This window comes from Lissotriton helveticus, chromosome 3_1 (genome assembly GCF_964261635.1).
Source record: "Lissotriton helveticus chromosome 3_1, aLisHel1.1, whole genome shotgun sequence".
Lineage (NCBI taxonomy): Eukaryota > Metazoa > Chordata > Amphibia > Caudata > Salamandridae > Lissotriton > Lissotriton helveticus.
Genome location: NC_136061.1, coordinates 1,491,016,706 through 1,491,039,302, shown reverse-complemented (window position 1 = coordinate 1,491,039,302; position 22,597 = coordinate 1,491,016,706). Strand labels below are relative to the sequence as shown.

Sequence of the window (22,597 nt, the reverse complement as noted above, 5' to 3'; positions counted from 1 at the left end):
GAGGCATTGTTATGGCTAAATCCCCCAAGGGTGTGCAGAATTCTGTGGATCATCTGTGTCTTACCGCCCCTGGCTGTAGCAAAAATGGGAATTTAGTTGTCCTCCCTGACTCCTCGTTAGTGGCACCAGAGGCGACCACAGTTGTGCAGATTAAAGCTCCAAGCAATCAGGCCTCCTGAGAAACCCGCTCCAGAACTTAATAAAGGATTGGCCATGAATCAGACTCATAACAGTGGTAAAAATGGTAATCACACTAGTGTGAAATTTGGGGATGACCCTGGCCAATGGAAGCGATTGGAGACTCTGATGACTGCTCTTCTGGGGCTGGGGCCCATTGTATGTAGACTAAGTTCAATTGAAGAAAAATTGCTATCATTTGTGAACTTTGGGAGCTCTGCAGCAAACCAAGGGGCATGTAGGTGTGCATGTGTCACTCAGGGGGAACCTGTGGCTCTAGCCCCATTACCCGTAAATGTGAATAAGGGGAGGAAAAATTGGGTTACTGAACAGGCTACCGGGAGAAATTTTATGTGCACTAGAATCCCACATGTACACTCGGAAGTATCCATACCTAATGTTACTACTGTTGTTAGGGGGTTGAGGGACTCAATGACGGGGCCCATAGGCAATCCCTCAACACGCCTAACAGACCCTGCAAGGCCAGAAAGGGGAGTAAAGGGAGACAATGCACGGCCACAACCAACAGAGATGTCCTCTCTTCTCTAAGCATGCAGAGTACACCAGGCCTACCAGTTTTAGACCTACCGCCAGAATCTTGCCCGTTTACAGTAGTTTTAACTGGTGTCCCAGGACACATAAGCCAAAAAGAGGAACCCTTGACACAACTTATCAACAAGGTGGTGCAGCGAATGGGTAGGAATGCGGGGTTCAATATTAGAGACTATAGACACATCTTGATGGCGAGGAGGGTGTCCTGGATCGGCAGAACCAGGAAAGCCTTCCCAGGGGACTGTTTGATAGTGACACTTAGGCATCCTGATCTCGTGTGCAAGATCCTTTTTCAGAGTAATAGGTCTTATCAAGCTGAGATGGACTCATGCGTTACATTGCTCCCGTTGGGTTTTTTCTATAGACCCCCATCCTTCCCGAATCAACATTATAGAGAAGTGTGTCAACAAGAGGGTGCACTCGGGTGGGCCAATGCACCATTGCAAAATAACGTCTTTGCACCACTCAGAGACCTAAATGATATTGATTAACTAGGTCCATTGTAGGAAGTTGATAGAATTGGTGGTACTCCCGCAATTAATCTAGGTCGTGGGAGGCGGGGAGAAGAGATCATCTCAGGGACAGTGGAAGGCCATACTATTTGTATTCAACAGGTTGTAAATGCCCACACAGGTAGTGGTTCACACACGAATGTTCCCATGTCAAATAGTATCCAGGTAATCGATAATGTAGCAAAGCCAAACGGGAGAGCAATCAAACATTTTTCATGGAACATAGCAGGCCTATCCACTAAATTTAAGCATGCAGAAAGGCTACTTTATATACATGATTTCCAGATTCTTTGTTTACGAGAAACATGGGAACCTGTAAATAATAATTTTTGGGGGAGTGATATAAAACCTTCTTTTGCCCAGCACGGAAGGCAACGTCAGTGAGAGCCATGGGAGGGCTGGTTATATATGTTTTTCTTACCTTACAGGCTAGATGGGCAGACTTGGCCTGGGACTCTGAGGTTGCGCAGGGGCTCACCTTTTTTACTAAAGGTTACAGGTTACTTTTCATACATTTTTATAATGCAACGTCACATGGACAGGGTCTCGCAAGCCTGCACGATTTGGATGCTAGATTCACACAGACGCAAGAGCGAGGGTTGACGGAGCTTCAGTTAGTTTTAGCAGGCGATTTTAACTGCCACCTCTGCCCAAACCTAAAAGCATCTTTTGGGGATTGGTCAACTTGTATGTTTGAGGATGGCTCACAGATGGAACATACAAAGGAGGGCAGGGAGCTATGTGGCTTATTAAACATGCATGCGCTAACGCATACTATGGATATGATTGACGTCCAACAGAATAAATTGTTAACCCTACATTTAAAGGCAGCGGATGTGCCTCTTCTATTGATTATATTTTTGTCTCTAACTCACTTAGAAATAGTGTGTCCAGGTTTAGTATCAGTGACAGTGCTTTTAGTGATCATAACCCCCTCGTCTTATCCTTGGTGGACGTTTGCCACCACTATGAACCGCCTGGAATGAGGGGGGGGGGGGCGGGGGGGAGGCCATGGACCAGGGCAGGAGGCTGCATTGGACACAGGTCAACAGAGAGGTCTTTTATAAATCCCTTTTAAAAGAAGGTGAACAGGTAATTTTAAGGTGTCTAGACCTAGAAGTGGAAGGGCAGAACTAGTTGAGACTTTCAAACAGGTTGCTCAAACAGTTTATACCTTGCTGAGAGCCCCAGTGCTTAGTGTCAAAAGAGATAACCCGAGATGGTTTGACCCACAATGTTCCCGTGCTCTTAGAAAGCTGAAAGATGCCCTAAAGACCTCCCCAAGAGATAGAGATTGGGTGTCCGTTTGCCGAAAAAATTACAAGTTAGCTGTTAAGGGACGTAAATGTCAATTACATAAGCAAGCTTGGGACGACTTGACAGGCACTAACATTGAAAGACTCCAACGCTTTTTGGAGAGTCATAAATAATCTGTGCTTTTAAGACTTGAATAAACCCGGGCTGAGTAACAACATCCTGCAGGAGCAATGGTATGAGCTCTTTCAAGGGCTCTATAATTACAATCCAAGTACGGATCAGCTGCAGGAGTTTAACGGGGAGCGGGGATACCCCCACTGAGATTCTTATTGAGTGAGGTCAAAACAGGAATTGAGGGTCTAACCAGGAACAAGGTGCCTGGCCCAGATGGGATCCCACCTGACCTTTTTTATAAGTAACGTAGATCTCTGGGCTCCAATCCTGACTAGGGTCATAAATTCAGCAGTGGATACAGTAATTCCAGCATCCTGGTCCACAGCAACGATTGTCCCCATTTTTAAAAAAGGTAATAAGGATAAACCACAATGTTACTGCCCAATTTCTGTTATTGATGTGTCAGCAAAGGTACTAGGGAGGGTGGTTTTAAGTAGGCTGACGAACTGGGCTGATGAGCACCACATTATAACTGATGTTCAATTTGGTTTTAGGCCAGGGAAATCTACTACTGACCAATGCCTTAATCTACATCTTATTTCAGCCAAATACACAGTAGTCAGCCCAGGGACGATGTATTTGGCATTCATGGACCTCACTGCAGCTTTCGACAGAGTCAATAGAAGGAAATTGTTGGCAATAATTGGTGGGCTTGGCGAGGACCCCGGGCTTATTCACATCTTAAAAACCTTGCACTTGAATAGCACTGCTGCGGTCAGATACAGTCAGGTTGGAAATAAAACAGAACCTTTTACGTGAGTGGTGTCAGACAGGGTTGCATATTAGCTCCCTTTCTGTTTACGTTATACATAAATGGTCTGCATCGCGCATTAAGCACTTTACAGGTAGACACCCCAAGGATAGGTACCCGTGGAATCCCAGTTCTGCTTTACGCAGATGACGCAGTACTCCTTGCACGCACCCCCAAAGGTCTGCAGATCTTAATCGATGGGTTTGTATCTTTCATGGAGAATCTGGATTTGTCCCCCACCTTGGCAAAATCTTATGTCATGGAAGTGGGCAAAAGCAAGGTAAATCCTATAATTATACAACTGGATCTTATTGTCTAGGAAAGGTACAGTCCTTCTAGTATCTGGGGATTTTATTTGATGGGCGATTACATTTTAAATATTTATTAAGATAAGTGCCGAACCATGGCTAAATGTACCGGATCAATAATGAACTTTACACAAAGGCTAGGATGGTGGTCCCCAGAGCAGATCCTGAAACTGTATAGTTCCATGTGTTGTGCTAAAGTGCTGTATGGCAGTGAAGTGTGGGGATTCATCGAGGCGAATCAATTACAAATAGAGGAGAATAAGTATTTCAGGCGGATGTTAAAATTCCCACAGAGCACGCCAGCCCACATTGCACATAAAGAACTGGTGCCTGTTACATTATGGATAGGTGGGCTGTCAATCCCCTACTTTGTTGGGTAAAGATCTGGTCAAATGAGGAGGCGGCATTAAGCAAGCAGGTTATAGAAGATTGTCTTTCCCTGGACCATGGACTCAAAATTCCCTGGCTAAAATATGTGAAGGAGTCCTTTGAGAAAATTGGATGTGCAGATTTATTTGCTAACCCCTTGAAAATAAGCATGCAGGATAAGGCCCTGGTCAAGGACCGGTTCTTTAAGTATGCTTCGATGCTTCGATGCTCCGAGGAGACAGAGAGCTGACCAAACCGTCGGTGACAGAATACTTAGTAGCCAGGTCCACCGAGGGCATTGAACCATACCGGTCCTGTATAAGCAGTGCTCATGATAGACTTTTAATGACTTGGTTCAGGTTAAATCTTTTGCATCATATTTTAGCAGAGCCGGCAGGGTTTACACCGCCCTCAGAGATGAAGGGGCCCTGTGGCTGCGACCATAGGTCTCCACAGGACACCCTTCACTTTGTTTTACTTTACCCATTTTATCTACATCCCAGAAGATTTTACTGAAGGGCATTTTAAAAAAAGCCAGATTTAAACAAGCACAGGTGGCACTCTTATTTTTAAAATTGGCCCCAGATGCTTTTACACTTTTTTTGCATCACTAATTTTTTAAGGGCTGTATTTAGACTAAGAAACACAAAGGGTAGCGTTAACTAAGCCTGTAGATGAGGTGGACTGAAAATTGATACTTGTATAGCGCACTACTCACTCGCAAGGGTCTCAAGGCGCTTGTACGAATACCGCTGTGGAACCCATCCTGGCTTTCCCTGTGAGGTGTCCACTCCTGGGCACCCCCAAGGTGGAGGCCAGGCATCCTTAGCGTTGTGGGGGCCGTTGTGGAGATTAAGCAAGCTATTGCCCAGAGTTGCAGAGTGGGACTCCATGATTGGAATAGGCACCGAGGCGAGAATTATCAGGTCCGTGGAATTTTTTAGCCCAAGACCCGCCGAGGCGGGGAATTGAACCCTGGTCCCGGGCTAGACCTCTGCATCAGGGTCTGCAGCTCTAACCTAACTGAGGAGGGATCTGTTATAAGTGATGTGTATGTTTTTATTTATGTATTGAAATAGCACTATGTAGATTTGAGACTGATGAATTGTTTTTTGTTCTTTTTAAAAAAAATGTTTGAACTGTAACCTCCATGGATAAACTGTCACTTTTATGGTATTTTTATATGCCAAATAAAGAATGTTGTTAATATTAATATTACTCAGGAGAGGGGCGGGCCAGCAATCTCAGACACAGAAAAAGCTCAAACCTTTGTCAATTTTTATTAGTGGCTCTATAGGGCCGAACCAGTAAATGTGCAAACTCAATTAGACTACTTACATCGAGTGGAACTCCCTCAAGTGGCGGCAGCGTAAAATTAGATTCTGGGGGTCCTATAAGTGAGGAGAAGGTCCAGACAGCCATCACAGCCATGAAACTCCATAAGTCACCAGAGCCTTATGGTCTCACATACCACTTTTACAAGACATTTAGCTCCGACCTAGTACCTCCCCTGGCAGCCCTTTTTAACCACATGGCTGAAGCTAGTGCGGACACCCCCTCCAAGAGCAAAGCACTGTTATCGATCATCCCGAAACTGGGTAGAGACCTGCGCTCTTGTAGCGCATATAGGACTATATCGTTGCTCAACTAAGATGCCAAATTGTACTTGAAGATACTAGCTTCCAGGCTTGACGATATGCGTGACCTGATCCACCCGTATCCGTCCGGCTTTATTAAAGGCAGACAAACGCATGATAATCTGTGAAAGGTGATCCACCTGGTCGAAAAACTGCATGCAAAAACAATACCAGCAGTTTTGCTGGCCCTAGATACAGAGAAAGCCATTAATCGATTGGATTGGTTCTTTTTATTTCATACCTTCCGGCACTTTGGCTTCTGTCATCAATTCATAGCCATGGCACTGGGTGACTATGCCGCCTCCCGAAATAGGGTCTAGGTCAATGGAGTGAGCTCTGATCTTTTTCTCTGGGGAGAGGGACAAGGCAGGGGTGGCCCCTTTTCCCGCTTTTATTTGCCTTTAGCACAGAACCCCTAGCAGCCAAAATACACACAACACCGTGGATTCTAGGGCTTAATTTTGAGTCAATAGAGCATAACATCTCCTTATTCACAGATGATGTACTGCTGACGTTTATCCCCCTGGGACCTCGCTGGAAACCCTTCAAGATGAATTGTGACAGTATAAGAAGATGGTAGGATTTCGTATTAACCTACACAAATCGCCTTTACTCAATCTGACTATCAACCCCTGACATGGAAACCCTAGTGACCACTACCCCTTTCCAGTAGGCTAAATAAAACATCACTTACTTATTAAAATCACTCCTACAATATCGGACCTGTATCTTGCCAATTACCGACCACTCCTACAACAACTAAAAGCGGACCTCAGACAATGGGCACCCATGTTTATCTCGTGGCTCGGACGCAAACATGCCATTAAAATTACTGTCTTACCCAGGCTTCTAAACTGCTTTCAAGAACTCCTCATAGAATCAGATCGTGGGCACCTGCCCACCCGGCACTCACTGGTAACACGTTTCATAAGGCAAAACCATATGGCCCACCTACCATACAAAACATTAAGACTACAGAAAGACTCAGGTGGCTTAGCCCTTCTGGACTTCCATTTATATTGCAAAGCAGCACCGTGGAGAGTTTTCTCAGAGTGGTCGCCACGCGGTGGTGAGTAGATATATATGTGGGATGTATTGTGAAAACCAAAGGCAGATCGTTTCCCCCAATACATACTTGAGTACCCCCATAAAAACTGACTCAAAGTTTGGAATGAGGTGCAGAATGGTCCACTTTTCCTTCCCCCTTCATGCCAATTCATTATAACCCAGCATTTCTGCTTGCTTTTCAACCCGGAACTTTCGACACCTGGAGGGAGGGGGGAAGTCTTACCATTTCTGACCTCTTTCACAAATGGAACATCCTCACTTTCGAGCACTGTTAGCAGGACTTCCACCTCCGGACTCAGAACACTAACACTATGCACAACTGCAATACTGGGTACTCCACCCAGATATCAGAGCAGCTGCCACTACAGACCAAACCCCCTACTGAACAATTTGCCAGACGGGCAGAAAATTATAGAGGTTGCATCTCCTTTCACTACTCCTTGTTGCTCGTCACCATTCTTACCCCACAGCAAATTCTTGAGGAGACAATCCATTAAGGAAAGTGGCGCAAACTCTAGTGATATATTCCATAGGTATGAGGGAGGCACATTATAAACTACTTTCCGACTGGTACCTATACCATACCAATCTGAAAACAATCTTCCCACAAACTTCCAAACTATGCTGGAAGGGATGTGGGTTGCTGGGCAACTTTCATCACATATGGTGGGATTGACCATTTGCCCATTATGGTCCACAAATCAGAAACATCCTGGGATACCCAATGCCGGACAACCCGGGCTTTGCACTATTAGGATTGTAGGATGACACCCTTAAGCACCAAACTGTGGGTGATAGGGCAATAATATGGCTGAGTCTGGGTGCAGCAAAGTTGGAGCTAACCTTTCCTTGAAAGAAAAAAGAGGCCCTGTCGATGTCTCAGAGGCACACCAAACTCTGGCAGGCCATCAAGATGGAAAAAATGCCAGACATCTTCTTGGAAAATTATAAAAACTTTGAGTACACTTGGGGCCCCTTGGTGACATATCGCTCCAGAGGTCTGCCACTATATGCCTGCCCTACACGTATGAGGGCGCTTCACCTCTTCCAATTCTAAGAGCGTTGACTGCTGCTTCATCAGACAGGGACTGTTACCTCCTTCTCTGAGCAACGCTCTCCAGATGACCATCCTTGCCGTGCGCCACCTCCTATAAAGTCAAAATGTGACTCAACGATGCACCTCAGTTTCAAGGGTTTTTGTTTGAGGGTAGGGGAAGGTTTCAGTGAAATTTTTGTTCAATGATGTGATTAGCTTGGCAGCAATATAAGAATCTGTAATGTTTATTAGAACATTTCCCTCCACGAGAGAAACTGTGCATTATAATGGCTCTTTTGCGGTAGGATGATGGGAGTTGATATATGCATAAACAAACTAGAATTTTGACAACAACAAAAAAACAATAACGCATTGGTACACATACCTATCATCAAATAATTACTTTCCTTGCTCATGTAGCCACATCTGATGAGTGGCGTGCAGAAGTGTTGATTTTGCAATCAACATGAAACAATGCAAAGGTCATTTAACCAATGGCTCTTAAGAATGTTATCAATGTATACCTTGGAGAAATCTTTGTATGAAAAAAAAGGTCGTAAAGCGATGTAGTAAGGTAAAAGGATCAGGGCACCGGTAGAGCATTGGAAATTAAGAATAGAGGGGTAATCTAGTCTATAATATTATAATAATATTTATTTTTGTCTCTTGGCCAGCTCCCTTTTATTTTCTTTTCCCTTTTCATTTCTTTTTTCTTCTTTTTTCTTTCTCATGATCGTTTTTGTGTAATGATTTTTGTGTCTTGAGAATTCTAATTATTCAATGATGTATATCTGCTGTATGGAATATGTATATGGAACGAAATAATTGGTTGGAACTGTGTGGAATTGTATTATCTGATGATGAATAATAAAATAAAGATAAATAAAAAAAAAAAGAAACAATGCAAAGGTTTTGTTTCCCCAGTTCTGGAATGCAACTCACGTGCCGTGCTGCTGTTGACAAACAGTTCAAAAATGGTTTGAAACCCTATCTCTTTTGTCATTTTCTGTTACTTTGTTGTTTTGGGTCTTTTAATTCTCTTAGCTCCATAATGCCTTAGGTGAACGTGTCTTGGAGCGATATAAGTAAATAAATAACTTAATGTTTGGATTTGTTGTTTCACCTCTCCCACTGTAGCTATGGACCTAGAATCCCCACCAATGTTTAGTGCTGCTGGCTTACAGCCCTGCTCCTTGGTATATACTTAGTTCAGAGTTACGTCTTTTCAAATCGAGAAAGGGGATAGCATAACCAATTTTAAGAACGAATGTCAGCTGTGAGATACAATGCATGATATTTTCTTCAAATGACTACTAGTCTCCTTTCAAATCACCTAAGATCCGATCTGTGAACCTCACAATGAATCCTACAGCGCAAACTCCAAACATAATTTGGTTTCACTCCACTCACCTATGGAGCCCGTTCCATCAATAATAGCTGCCACAGTTGAAAGTGCTTTTGCATTGCCGTGAAGAGATTCGTGCGTGCCCTGTGGGAGAAAACATTTCAAAATAAAACCCAAAGTAGAACACTCTGTAAATGTGGAAAATCAAAGAATCGCTTCTCGATGGGGGAACATAACAGCCTTAAATAAAGATATTGCACATTAAGCAAGAATAAAAACAGATCAATGCACATAAGCTATTGGTCCATAATGTGCAATGTAGTGAGCTCTGTGTACCCCCAGAAAATTTGATCAGCTTTTGTTTAAGCAGTCAGAGTCCATAGTAGAGTATTTGTGCAAGAATTGCGCTGTTTTGATTAAATATCCTCTTAAAGCCCTAACCGCTTTTCCATTGAGTGAGTGTATCTTTGCATGTGGCGGACGATTTTTGGCCAGGATGTCCCACTGCTGGATAAGTAAGGTGGTCAATCAAATGCAATTCACCATGAACGTTGGGTGTCACAATCTACGTGCCAAGGTGATCAGTTATAGTGTAGAGTAGTAAATAGAACAGTAAATCACAATGCCTGTCAGAAACATACTCATTAGCCGCTGCTGCTACATCATAGCATTGATTTGCTGGATTCAGAATATGTTCGAAATCCAGTAACCCACTGCTACGATGTAGCAACTATGGAAATAAGTTGTTATCCACTGCTACGTCATAAAGTAATTCTAGGCTGCTGTGGCTGGGCTCTCTTAGAGAAGAATAGCCTGCACAACTTCTGGACGGGAAGGAAGGGAAAGTAGAGAGAGTGGTGGGTGTAGAAGGCAGAAGGTCTGTTTTTTTTTATATATATATTTTTTTTATTTGAGTCACAATTCCAATCAATGACATTAATACACACATATTGAAACCTCAGTATACAACGATCTTATAATATAGCTACATTTTTTTTTCTATACTGAACTTCAGCCCTCCTCCCCCACCCCAAATCTCACATGGCAGATAGATTTAACGTCGATACAGCAAAAGACATGTTCAATATTTTACACACTGCAATATCAGTTCACAACATCACTTTTTTTTTTTTACTTGAAGGACAATTTACATACTATCGCTAATATCATATCCGGGTGGCTTAACAGATACATGGTAAGTGGTGCCCAAAACTCTTTAGGTCTAGATGCCTCTGGAAGCTCCTCAGCATACACATTTAGTTGTTCCTTACATTACATTCCAATGCATAGCCACAGCCCACTTAGCATACAGGGTGGCAATAGCTACTATTCGTCAGTTTCACGGCTTCAATCCTTTTAGCAACCCATTAAACATATTTCTGGTGTACAGCTGATATTTTCTGATATAATTTCAGTTAATATCTGCACCACTCATTGCCAGAATTTAGGTATCTCAGCACATTCCCATGCCAGGTGTATAAATTCCGCACCATCCAGCCCGCATCTTGTCCATTAAATCAGGATCTCCCTTTGAGCCTTGTCCCCCTAGTCTATTACACGCTATCATAGACATTGTGAACCCCAATATAAAAAACACAATAAACTCCTCCCTCTCCACAGCAAAGATTCCAGTAGAGTGAAAACTTGCTGCGGTAAAACCGCTCCAAAAGAATCAACTGGCGGATCCGACTACTCTTTCTAACCTACACCCCATCTCGCTCCTCCCTAGTCTGTGTAAGCTGACTGAAAAATGTGTCAATAGGCAACTTACAACATTTTTAGAGAAAACGAATTTGCTGCACTCTAATCAATCAGGTTTCAGAGCGCAACACTCTACAGAATCTGCACTATTGTATACGACTGAAACCCTAAGAGCAGTCCTTGACCAAGGAAAGAGAGCAGTCCTGGTGCTATTGGACTGGTCGGCTGCTTTCGACACGGTCCCGCATGTCATTCTCCTAGACCGCCTTGCATCATCTGGCATAGCTGGCACTGTCCTAGAATGGATAAAGAACTTGTTATGATATGAAGGCACAGTAGACCAATGAATATCTTCAAGTTGGTTTATTCTTCATCAGAAAGAACCTGAACAGCTTCTTGCCAGACACAGCTAGGCCAACTGCTAATGATGCCACGGAGGTGACATCACATCAGAATCTCTAGTGCATCATAGAGATGCCCCATTCTAGACAGTAAAACATATGTACACAGCTATACGGCCTAACATGGAAATACACATCTTCCCCCTTTACAATTAAAAACAAAAAGAAACTAACCAGGAAATAACTAAAATAAAACAATATCTAATAAACGTTAAAAAAAAATTAAGATACATAATCACTCAGATACGCAGGCAACCTTCTTTCACTAGCACCCCTCAAAACACGTGAAACATCAGACACATCTTCCTCCCTTACAGGCATACCCTGATCATCAGATCCAATTACCTCTTCAAACGAAGAAGAATCAACCTCCTGTTCAGTAGAAAACTCAGCATCCTTCATTAACATCCATGGTGAACATTGCTCCCCATCATACTTACCCTCCGAATTCTCCACATGTTTGCAATCTCTCCTTTGATATAACGCCACCCGCCTTAAATTCCAAACTTGACCATTAGTTAATCTGACCCAATTGCTGCCCACAGCTTTCACTTTAAACGGTCCCCTAAACTTATTCACAAAATTGCTATGTCCTCCAGGTTTCACTTTTACCCAATCTCCAACATTAAAAACTGTTTCTCTCCCACCCTCACCTTCTCACCCTGAGAATCTTTCCCATTTGGCTTTTCCCGCATCCAGGAAGGAAGTAACTTAGTGCCAGCCTCCCTTCCCCGCATCATTCCAAATGGACTTTTCCCCAATTAATTATTCACTGTTGTGCGATACGCCCAAATCATTTCACTCACTGACTCCAGTACAGGCATACCAGCACCATAGGCTAACTGCATGGTACCTTTAACCATACAGTTAATGCGTTCCACAAGTCCGTTTCCTTGTGGGTTGTATAGTGAACAACAAGAATGCTTTATGCCAACCGAATCTAAAAAACACTTCATTTCTGTTGAGGTTAATTGCGTCTCGTTGTCAGTCAGTAGAACATCCGGAAACCCTTCCCTCTTAAAAATCTCAGACAAAACAGCTATGGTTGCTTTGGTTGTAATACTACTCATGAAAGCAACCTCCACCCATTTCGATTTTGCATCCACCAAAACCACCGCATACTTCTCACTCTCTCTCAAGAATGAAAACGTCCCTATAAAGTCTAGACACACCTTTTCCCAAACGTTGTCAGCCAATCAGATATGCTGGGGCTCATTAGAAGATTCAATACCAACCCTCAACCTTTTCTCCGACTCCTTGCACGCCACACACTTTTCTACCCAATCCTTCACCTGCTGATCCATTGACGGCCACCAATAAAATTCTCTCAATCTCCTTATGGTCATTGTTTGCCCCATATGACCCTCATGTGCTATACTAATCAGTCTAGCACGCAAACCATGCGGCGGTACATACTTGTCATGACGCATAATTACACCATCATCAGTAACCGATAATTGATCCACAATCTTCAAAAATGGTCGCAAACCAAGTGGAACTGAACTTTCCCTTCTGATATCACCCTTCATCATCCTACAAACACCTATCAAAGTTGCATCCTCTTCCATCTCCTTAATCCAAGTCTTCCTTTGAATTGCACCTTCCAAACCTTTTAAGGCATCGTCAACACCAGCCACAACTTCCTCCGTTGAAAAATCAGAAACAACCGCCTCCTTATCCGGAAGCCTTGACAAACAGTCAGCAACCCTGTTGCGCCAGCCTGGAACATACTCTACTTACACCCAAATTCTTGCAACTTCACAGCCAGTCTTGCCAATCTACCTGAACAATTATTTATCCCCCCTGGACCCTATACTTTCAACAACGGTTTGTGATCTGTACGCAATAGAAAATGACTGCCCCACAAGAATACCTTAAAATGACTCGTAGCCCAAGCCGCCGCCAAAGCCTCCCTTTCTATAACGGAGTAGTTACGTTCAGACTCAGACAAGGAACATGAAGCAAACTCCACTGTCCTTTCCACTCCCCCACGCACTTGTGCCAAAACTGCCCCAATGCCCACCGCACTGGCATCCACAGTAAGAATATTATCAAGTCCATTCTGGAAAGGAGTCAACACACCAGCATTAACTATTTCCTTTTTGATTAATTCAAACGCAGATTGTTGTATTTCACCCCAATCAAACTTTTTACCCCTTCTCAAAAGCTCCCTCAAAGATTCTGTCTTATGTGAAAAATTCAGTACAAACTTTGAATAATATTCTACTAAACCCATGAAGGATCTTAAAGCATCTCTGGCACACTTGCATTCACAATTGTGCTAACCAAGTTTTCTTTTGGTCTAATTCCTTCCTCAGTAACTAAATGACCCATATACCCAACTTGTTGCATTTTAAATTTGCACTTTTCTCGCTTTAGGGTCAATCCAACCTTCGTAATCCTATCCAACACCTTTGCAAGGGCCTGGTTATGGTCAAAATCATCTTTGCCAAGGACCAATATATCATCTTGGAACACAACAGCCTTGTCAACACCTGCCAAGATCGAATTGCAGCTGAACACAATCCAAACGGGAGTCTACAAAACTGGAAAGTGCCCTTCCCCGTGATACATTAAGTCAGTGATTTTGATTTAGGACTAAGTTCAACCTGGTGGTATGCACTCCGCATATCTAGTTTGCTGAAAACTTTTGCACCATCAAGCATTAAGATCAACTCATTAATGTTAGGCAAAGGGAACTTGTCAGATATCACATTTTCATTCCATCTTCTCAAATCCACACAGAATCTGAGTGAGCCATCCTGTCTGTTCGTGATAACAACCGGACTTAACCATTCAACAGCCTCTACTGGCTCAATCACTTTGTCATGCAAAAGCTGTTGAATAATTTCCTTTACCTTAGCCCTTGCTGCAATGGGGACCCTTCTAGCTGTGTGTTTGACCGGAATCGAATTTTCTTTTAATTTAATGACATGTTGATCATTTTTTAACTTTCCCAGTCTAGGCTCAAATACCCCACTGAATTTATCCAATAAATCATTCAAACAATCAACATTACAAGCATTCACAGTCATGACAGGTATTTCTGCAGTGGGATCTACCTTAATGCCCAAGTCATATTGATGTGGCCAACTCAAAATTGGCGGTCCTTCTTCAGCCACATACATTTTCCTGTGAGTTTCTCTCCCACCAAACACTATCTTTGCTTCCATGTACCCTACCAGCTTGATTTCATTCCCTTGATATGATTTCAAAACCACATCAGATCTAGATAATGAACTACTGTCCCATGTTTTATCATAAATATCTTGTGGTATAATGGTGTACAGTGATCCAGTATCAACCATCAAAGAAACAATGTTTCCATTTATCTCAAAATCAGCCTTTGGTCGCGTTCTCCTTTTCTCCAGACCCTCCACCTCGGCCACATTAATATCATCATTAACCACAACAACCCTGTAAGTGGAGGTAGAATCATTCACACATGCTACTTTTTCATTTTGTTGTTTGCACATGTGTGCCAAGTGTCCTTTTTTTCCACACTTTAAACAATCCTTCCCAACGGCATAGCACTGTTTTGAGTCCCACATCTGAGGCAATGTTTCGCTGCAATCTTCCCTGTTGCTTTATTGAAATTCCTCTGTAACTTGTTTTTATTATTATAATTGTTTTGGCTCTTATTTTTAATAGCACAAACACTCTCCGAATCATCCTCCAAAACTGCGACCTCTTTATCTTTGTTGTTATTGGAATTTATTTTCATTTCTCTCATGCACTTCTCAGACTCCTCACGACTTTTGCAATGGCTATGGCATCTTTCAGTGTTGGATTGCTTGAAGCCCATAGTCTCTCCTGAGTTTTTTTGCAAAAACACTGAACGATTAGCTGGTCACGAATCATTTCCTCTTGCATTGCGCCAAATTGACATTTAGCTGAGAGTTCCCTCAATCTGGCTACAAAATCATCAATACTTTCACTTTGTCGTTGAGGCTGTGTATAAAATTTGTGTCTCCTCATGACCACATTAACATGCTTGGCAAACCTCTTTTCCAATTTCGTCACCGCTTCCTTATAAACATCATCCATTTCTTCTCCATCAGGAAGATATTTAAACGCATGTTGTCCTTCTTTACTAAGGCAACCCAAGAGTAAAGCTTTCTTCCTAGCAGCTGGAAACTTTGTACGATCCAAGGCCACTATATAATTCTCAAAACAGCCTATCCAGTCTTCCCATTCAATAGGAGGCTCGCCTGGAGACATTAGAAAAGTTGGAGGAATTACAATGGCAGTGCTCACATCCATGTTTCTTACGCACTACAAATTGTCTCCAGAGTATGGCAGCAAAGCCTTGATAATACCTAATAGAAATGAACACTTTTGAGCAATGAGTATGAACACTGCTGACCAGTGAAAATGAACACTGCTGCCCAATGAGATGTCAGTTTACAAATTTTCCTGTTTCTTTCTCTTTTTACTTCCTTAAGAAATATTAAAATGTGAACCAACACTGCTGCAGCCCCTTAAAAGTGAGTATTCATCAAGTTTTTCTACTCTTTTTTATGTTGTAGTCAGTTATTCAGCAAGTCTGGTGTTTCATCACCTAAAATAGTCAAAAATCTAACTAATATGGGCTGTTGTTTAAACCGATGCAACCTCGTGACTGTTTTTTTTTTTATACACTGCCACTCACAAGTTCAAGCATCGTTGCCACTTCACCCTTTGTGCTTTTTATTTTGATTTAATTATCGTATTGCTAGCACTTGTCACACTGAAGGAAAGAGTTCTCCCTTTCCTTCGCGCCTTGTTTACTTTCTAATTATCCTCGCTCCAGTGTTCGAGCTTTGTTTTGATTCAAAGGCTCGAAAGATCGCTCCTGCTCGAGCCCTTTCTCGCTCCTGCTCGAGCTCTGTCTCGCGCTTCACTGCTCGCGCTTTGTTTATTTTTGAACATCGGGCAGAGTTGCAACTAATACCTCGCCCCTCAGATGATATTGACTAACAGTTCTAGCTGACTGTTACTTTCCAAATGAAACATGAATTTCAGTGTACATTCTTAATAAATCATGCCATTACTTTCATCACTTTTCTTCTGGAAGTCTTTCCTGCATTTCCATTTAATAATTTACGATCTTTCTAAACACCTTTGCGCAGACTATGCTCCTTCGTGCTCAGGTTTCTTAAAACAATTCAGATTTCTCCTTTCTTTTAGCAAGCTAATAACGCATTTGTCAAAATGAAAGCAGATTTTGTGTTTTAAGTCATCCTGCGCACATTTAATGTTATTGAAATTTTGCCAAAGCTACAAATCTTATGACACAGCTTTCTCCACTGTATAAATGTGGTGACTGGATAAATAAATAAGTCTCTTTAAATAAACTTCCAGTGATTGCTTAATTGAAATGTAGAGAGTGGCAACAATAAACCAAAGTCAAAGTTGATGTCGCTTACCAAGTAGCAGGTTACCATAGTAGGTCAAATCTCCACAATCTTTCACGAGTTTTTCATTCAAGTCATAATATTAGTTGTTGTCTTCCATTTCTTTACCACAAGGGGTAATATTCAACGAGTTGGGTTCTGTTCCCCCTTAGTTCAGGAAAATCTATCTTCCTTGATAAAAAAACCTTCATCCAGCTGTCTGGCCAAGAAGTAATCGTCGCCAAATTTGTTATGATATGAAGGCACAGTAGACCAATGTAATATCTTCAAGTTGGCTTATTCTTCATCAGAAAGAACCTGAACAGCTTCTTGCCAGACACAGCTGGGCCAACTGCTATTGATGCCACGGAGGTGACATCACATCAGAATCTCTAGTGCATCATAGAGATGCACCATTCTAGACAGTAAAACATATGTACACAGCTATACAGCCTAAAATGGAAATATAACAGAACTTCCTGCAAGATCACCGTCAAGTGATCACACTAGGCTAATATAACACTCAAGAAAAGGCACTTCAATCAGGGGTTCCCCAGGGTTCGAGTCTTAGCCTGACCCTCTTTAATGCCTATATGACCCCACTGATTAAGCTAATATCGTCCTTTAACATAAACACTATCTCATATATGGGAACGATAAGCAGCTAATCTTGGTCTTGGACAATGATACTACTCAGGTGGAAGAAAATCTCTGCAATTGTCTTACAGCGACGTTCAGTTGGATGAATAATAACCACCTGAGGTGTAACTCTGAAAAAAACATAATTGTACCATTAGGCCAACAAAACGTTTTCTCGCCCAAACTCTGGTGGCCAGCGAATACTAAACCCCCCCCACAAAACACAGTGAACATGGTTAGAAATCTTGGAATGAAATTTGACATCACCCTATCGTTTAAACAGAAATCCCTGGCACTTGCTGGTACCTGTTTCCACATTATAAAATGCCTTAAAAAATTATTCGATCTGATTCCCAGTTCAGCAAGGCAAACTGTTGCCCTTATCACCTCCAGGCTAGATTATTGCAATAGTCTCTATGCAGGAACTAATAGATCAGTCCTGCACAGGCTCCAGATGTTCCAACATGCGTCGGCACGGCTAGTACTGAAATGGCCCAGGAGATCATCCGCAACAGCGGCGCTGGTTATCCTACACTGGCTACCAATTCACAAACGTGTCTTATTCAAGGTCCTTATCATCACTTTTAGGGCTTTCCATTTTTTGGGCCCCGAATACCTTCGAACTGGTTTTAAGCGCTATTTTCCCTCCCGAAGCTGAAGATCAGCAAATGCCAATCTGTTGAAAATACCTGCCTTCAGATTGGTGTCAAAGGGAGGAAAATTACTCACAGTCTTAGGTTTAAAGGCTTGGAATAAACTTCCCCCACAATTTCGCCAGATTACATCAGAGTCCCTGTTCAGGAAGCACTGAAAACCTGGATCTTCGGTGCACCGGACACTCTCTGCAAAACACTGATCTGATCTCCCATCCTTACCATTAGCAGTAAACCAGCTCTTTTTTTCCATCTTGGTTTTCCGTCTCAGTGCCAAGATGCTCCTCGGAGTGATAGTCACACTATACAAATACACCATTACATTACATTACATCTTGGACATCTAACTTCCTTTCACAACCCATACTTTTTTTTATTGCACTGGGGTATAGTAAACTTGGTGTAGATATTTAAAGTGAATGATACAAAGATTGCAATTAGTGGTGAAATGCCCTGTCAACTTACAACAAACCTCCCAGTCCTCCCGGGATATGGGAAGCGCAAGTACTGAGTTCCAGTTATCTACTGCAGTGGAAGCCTCCCACTCATTCTCGCGTCGAGAAGCACTATATATTCCCACTCATTCTCGCGTCGAGAAGCACTATATATTTTAGTGATCATCCCCCCACTTTCCCCACTTTCCAGCACCGTCTGTAGCTCTCTCAGTCAAATTGGTTCCTGCGGGAAGCTCGGGCTTAACGAGCGCAACGCCGCTCACAGTCTAGCATATACAAAACTTTGCATTGCTCGGTATGGTCATCCTACTTGAAAATCCTTTAGAGATGGAAAGGTACCATTCTTGTACATGTCACCTAGCTTGGTAATCCCCGCTGTCTGCAGTACCTCCAAGGCTCCACGCTCCCTCGTCACTGAGATTGCAGGGTGGGCAGCAATTGGCATGCCAGGTGCATATATATCTCTCCCTGCGTGAGCAGCCAGTACATTCCACGCCCACACAGTGCAGTTGACCAGGTTAATATCTTTCCTATTGCTTTCCTCACATTCATATAATATTCTGGCCGACAGTGGCGTTGGGTGCACCCTATCCGCCTCCACCGCCAGGTGTGGCATGAATTTTTGAGGGAAAAACCAATAGAGCACAAATTGCGCCTGAGCACAGAAGTAATAGAGACGCAGATGTGGGGCCTCGACCCCCCCACGTTCCAATGGTAGGGACAGTGTGTTCAAGCTTCATCTTGGCTGCTTACCAGCCCATACCAGCGACAGCAGGCAGGACTGCATTGAGTTTTATTGGGACATTAACAAACAAGTAGAGAAGCTTGGGAGTATAGCTATTTTTATCACAGTAATTCTGTCCACCAATGACAGTGGCAAACGCGCCCAGCGTGTTATTTGCTCTGTAATCCCAGTTACCGCCCGCCCATAAGTCATTGTTAATACGGTTTCGCGATCTCTGTGCACCCACACTCCCAAATACTTTACTGGGTCTACCGATCAGGATAGCGGATACTCCAACGGGAATTGTTGCGTACTATCATTTAATGGAAGAATAGTGGATTTCGGCCAATTTATCCCCAACTCAGATTGCAGCTCAAAAAGGACATGCTCTAATAACACAGGGGCTAAGTGGATTGCCGGGTCCTGCACATACAATAACATATCGTCCGCAGAGAGGGCGATCACTAATGGCCTTTGCCTGAACCCTAGTGCGGTGTATGCATGTTTTTGGTGGATTTTACATGCCAGAGGCTCTAATGCGAGTGCGAATAGCATCGGTGACAGTGGACATCCCTGCTGCGTTCTTCTATGAATTGGAAATGGATCAGTCACCCACACATTGACGCGCAGCCTAGCACAGTCAGTGCACACTTTCACCAGGCACAGACACCATCAGTCGTCAGTGCACGCTTTCACCGAGCACAAAAACCACCAGCCGTCAGTGCACGCTTTCACCGGGCAACAAACACCACCAGCCGTCAGTGCACGCTTCCACCAGACACACACCACCAGACGTCAGTGCACGCTTTCACCAGACACACACACACACCACCAGCCGTCAGTGCACGCTTTCACCAGGCACACACCACCAGCCGTCAGTGCACGCTTCCACCAGGCACACACACCACCAGCCGGTAGTGCACACTTCCACCAGGCACACACACCATCAGCCATCAATGCACAATTTCTACAGGCATACAAACCCCCAGCCATCAGTGCACACATCAATTGTTAATGCATCCACAATTAACTATTGTAGCAATCGCAGTATGGCACACTTTACTTTTAAACATATTTATCTAAAGCGCAGCATGCCACCATTGCTACAATGGCCTTCAGTGGGTTGACTATAGGGCCAGGCATGCAACCAACTTCCCAAATGAAGCCTAACACCCACCACACACAGCCTTCAGCCGTGCTGGGTGGAAGGTTGGCTACAAGGCCTGGCCACAGCGTGGGGTTGGCTGCACGCAGAGGGTTGGCGGCAGGACCTAGACACAGTGGGCAAACCCCACCCCGCACAACCGAAGGCCCTGCGCAGTGTGGAGTTGGTTGCCTTTGGAGTGTTGGCCATAGGGCCTGGTTGCAGGCCAGTCCTTGTGGCCAAACCCCCTCCGCGCAAGGCCTAAGGCTGTGGTCAGCATGGGCTTGACTGCATACCAGGCCCTGCACCAAACCTCATGCTGTACATGATCAGTTGTACGTATGGTAATAAATTATTACTTTACATTAAAACAACTAGAAATTCATTGAAAATCAAAGGTTAAAGTAATTTTATAGTTCGGTGAAATGTTCAGTAACAGCGTAACGTTTTAAACTCTATAAACCGCACAAATTACCCAGTTATAGTTATCTCAAGTGTCTATAACTCATGTCCTAAGGAAACTTTAACTCGCGCCCTCGCCATGCACTGCTGATTACCCCACATATTACATCAGTCATGACATCTTCTATGACATCATTAATAATTTAATTGCAAATGTTGCAGTAATAATATCAAACTTTTTTTCTGTGAATATGTATATGTGTGTATATGTTGCTATGGAATATATATGTTACCACTTTATCTGTCTTTTATGCGATTGCTGTTATTTAATAAAATCTTATTTCAATGGAAGACTGAGAACAGGCTGTGAGAAGCCCGCAACGCCAGCTCTATTGTTTGCCTTCTGCTGGGGTGGGACTCGGTTCTCCATCCTGCACCTGTGTCTGGGAGGGGCCTTACTACCACAAAATCGACATGGGTCATTGGCCCTTGGGTGACAAGGTCGAAAACTTTTAAGGCAGGAGCTCATACTTCAGCGAAGGTCCCGGTTTTCCCCTACCTGGGAATTCTATTTGACCGTAAACTTAACTGGAAACAACTGATGGAAGGAAAGTTGGAAGAAATTAATAAATCCATGGGAGCTATAGCCAACTTTGCCCATAGGTTGGGTTCTTGGTTCCCAGGGTTGAGCTCACAAAACCAACGGTGAAACAGTGCAGGGAATTGGAGAAATACCTATCGACCCTTATGAGCGCTTCCAATAGATTTTTGGTAACTCAATTCAGATGTAATCAGCTCCATCATCTCCTGGCGTCTCCGCCTGGTTTCTTACACTCAAAAGTGAGAGGGTCCTGTGGCTGAGATACTCGGTCTCCACAGGACACCTTACATTTTGTCCTTTTATGAAAAATATTTTAGATATCCCAGGAGATTGTTCCTTAAGCCCCTTTTAGAAGCTATGAAGTTTAGACAAGCCCGTGTTGCACTTATGTACTTACAGCTTCCTTTTTGTTGGCTGCTTTTAGATCAAGAAGTTCAAGAAACGACTGACAGCCTGTTGGACTCTACGACTTTGCACTTTTTTTTTTATGAACCATAACTGTAATGATGTGCTTTTTATAGAATGTTTCTTTTTATCTTTTATGGTTGTGATTACTTCCGAATAAAGGCTTATTTACTATTATTAATTCAATTAAATAACTCTTCATGTAGCCAGCAAACCACTGGAAAAAAGAACAACTATTTCCATCACACCATATTACATTATATTGTAAAGGGAGATCAGAAATGAATAGTCCACCCATCTGAAAGCAAACAGCCCCGAATACATAAATACATACTGATCATATTGCTTTGAACTGTAAATATTCAAGAAAGAACGATTGAAATACAATACTTAGAGGAATCTTACTAGATCGGCGGACACTGCAGTCGTTATGAGTGCATAAGGACCATTTACCAATGCTCCACAAATCACAAGAAATGCTGCAAGAGGAAAGAACACCATGTTAGAGATTAAAACAATACACGATAATCCCCGAGTATGCAACCATTATATTAAAGCAAATACATAGGCATAGGGAGCAGTGCCAAAGCCAGTAGATCAGGCTATTTTTAAAAGGCACATTTAATTGTCTTTAATAATCTGCGCTCATCACTTTTTCCATGCAGATGACAATACCTTTCTTAAATCATGTTTTGCATTTTCAAAAAGAATAAAACAAATTAGTTCAAAAGTTACATACATCGAACCAGTGTTTAAGTTTTACAATTATACAAAATCTATCTGTGAATGTCAGTTATCTCTTCTATTATTTGCATTTGCACTCTAATTCACATATTCAAGAAATGCATCTTGGTTTAGAACACAATGAAATCCAGAGGGTAAACAAAGGATTAACTATGGGGTAGGACAGA

At 42.8% G+C, this 22,597-nt stretch overlaps 1 protein-coding gene across 3 annotated transcripts in view; it reads right to left on the bottom strand.

Annotated features, from left to right (window-relative positions):
- The window catches only part of SLC37A2 (solute carrier family 37 member 2), a 928,549-nt gene that overhangs the window by 156,209 nt on the left and 749,743 nt on the right, over window positions 1-22,597 (bottom strand). For all 3 annotated transcript variants that reach the window (XM_078682149.1, XM_078682150.1, XM_078682148.1), the window contains 2 exons: window positions 22,092-22,165; window positions 9,252-9,330 (listed from right to left, as the gene is read on the bottom strand). In XM_078682149.1, coding sequence (XP_078538275.1) covers window positions 9,252-9,330; window positions 22,092-22,165 — 153 coding nt within the window. The remainder of the gene's footprint in view (window positions 1-9,251; window positions 9,331-22,091; window positions 22,166-22,597) is intronic.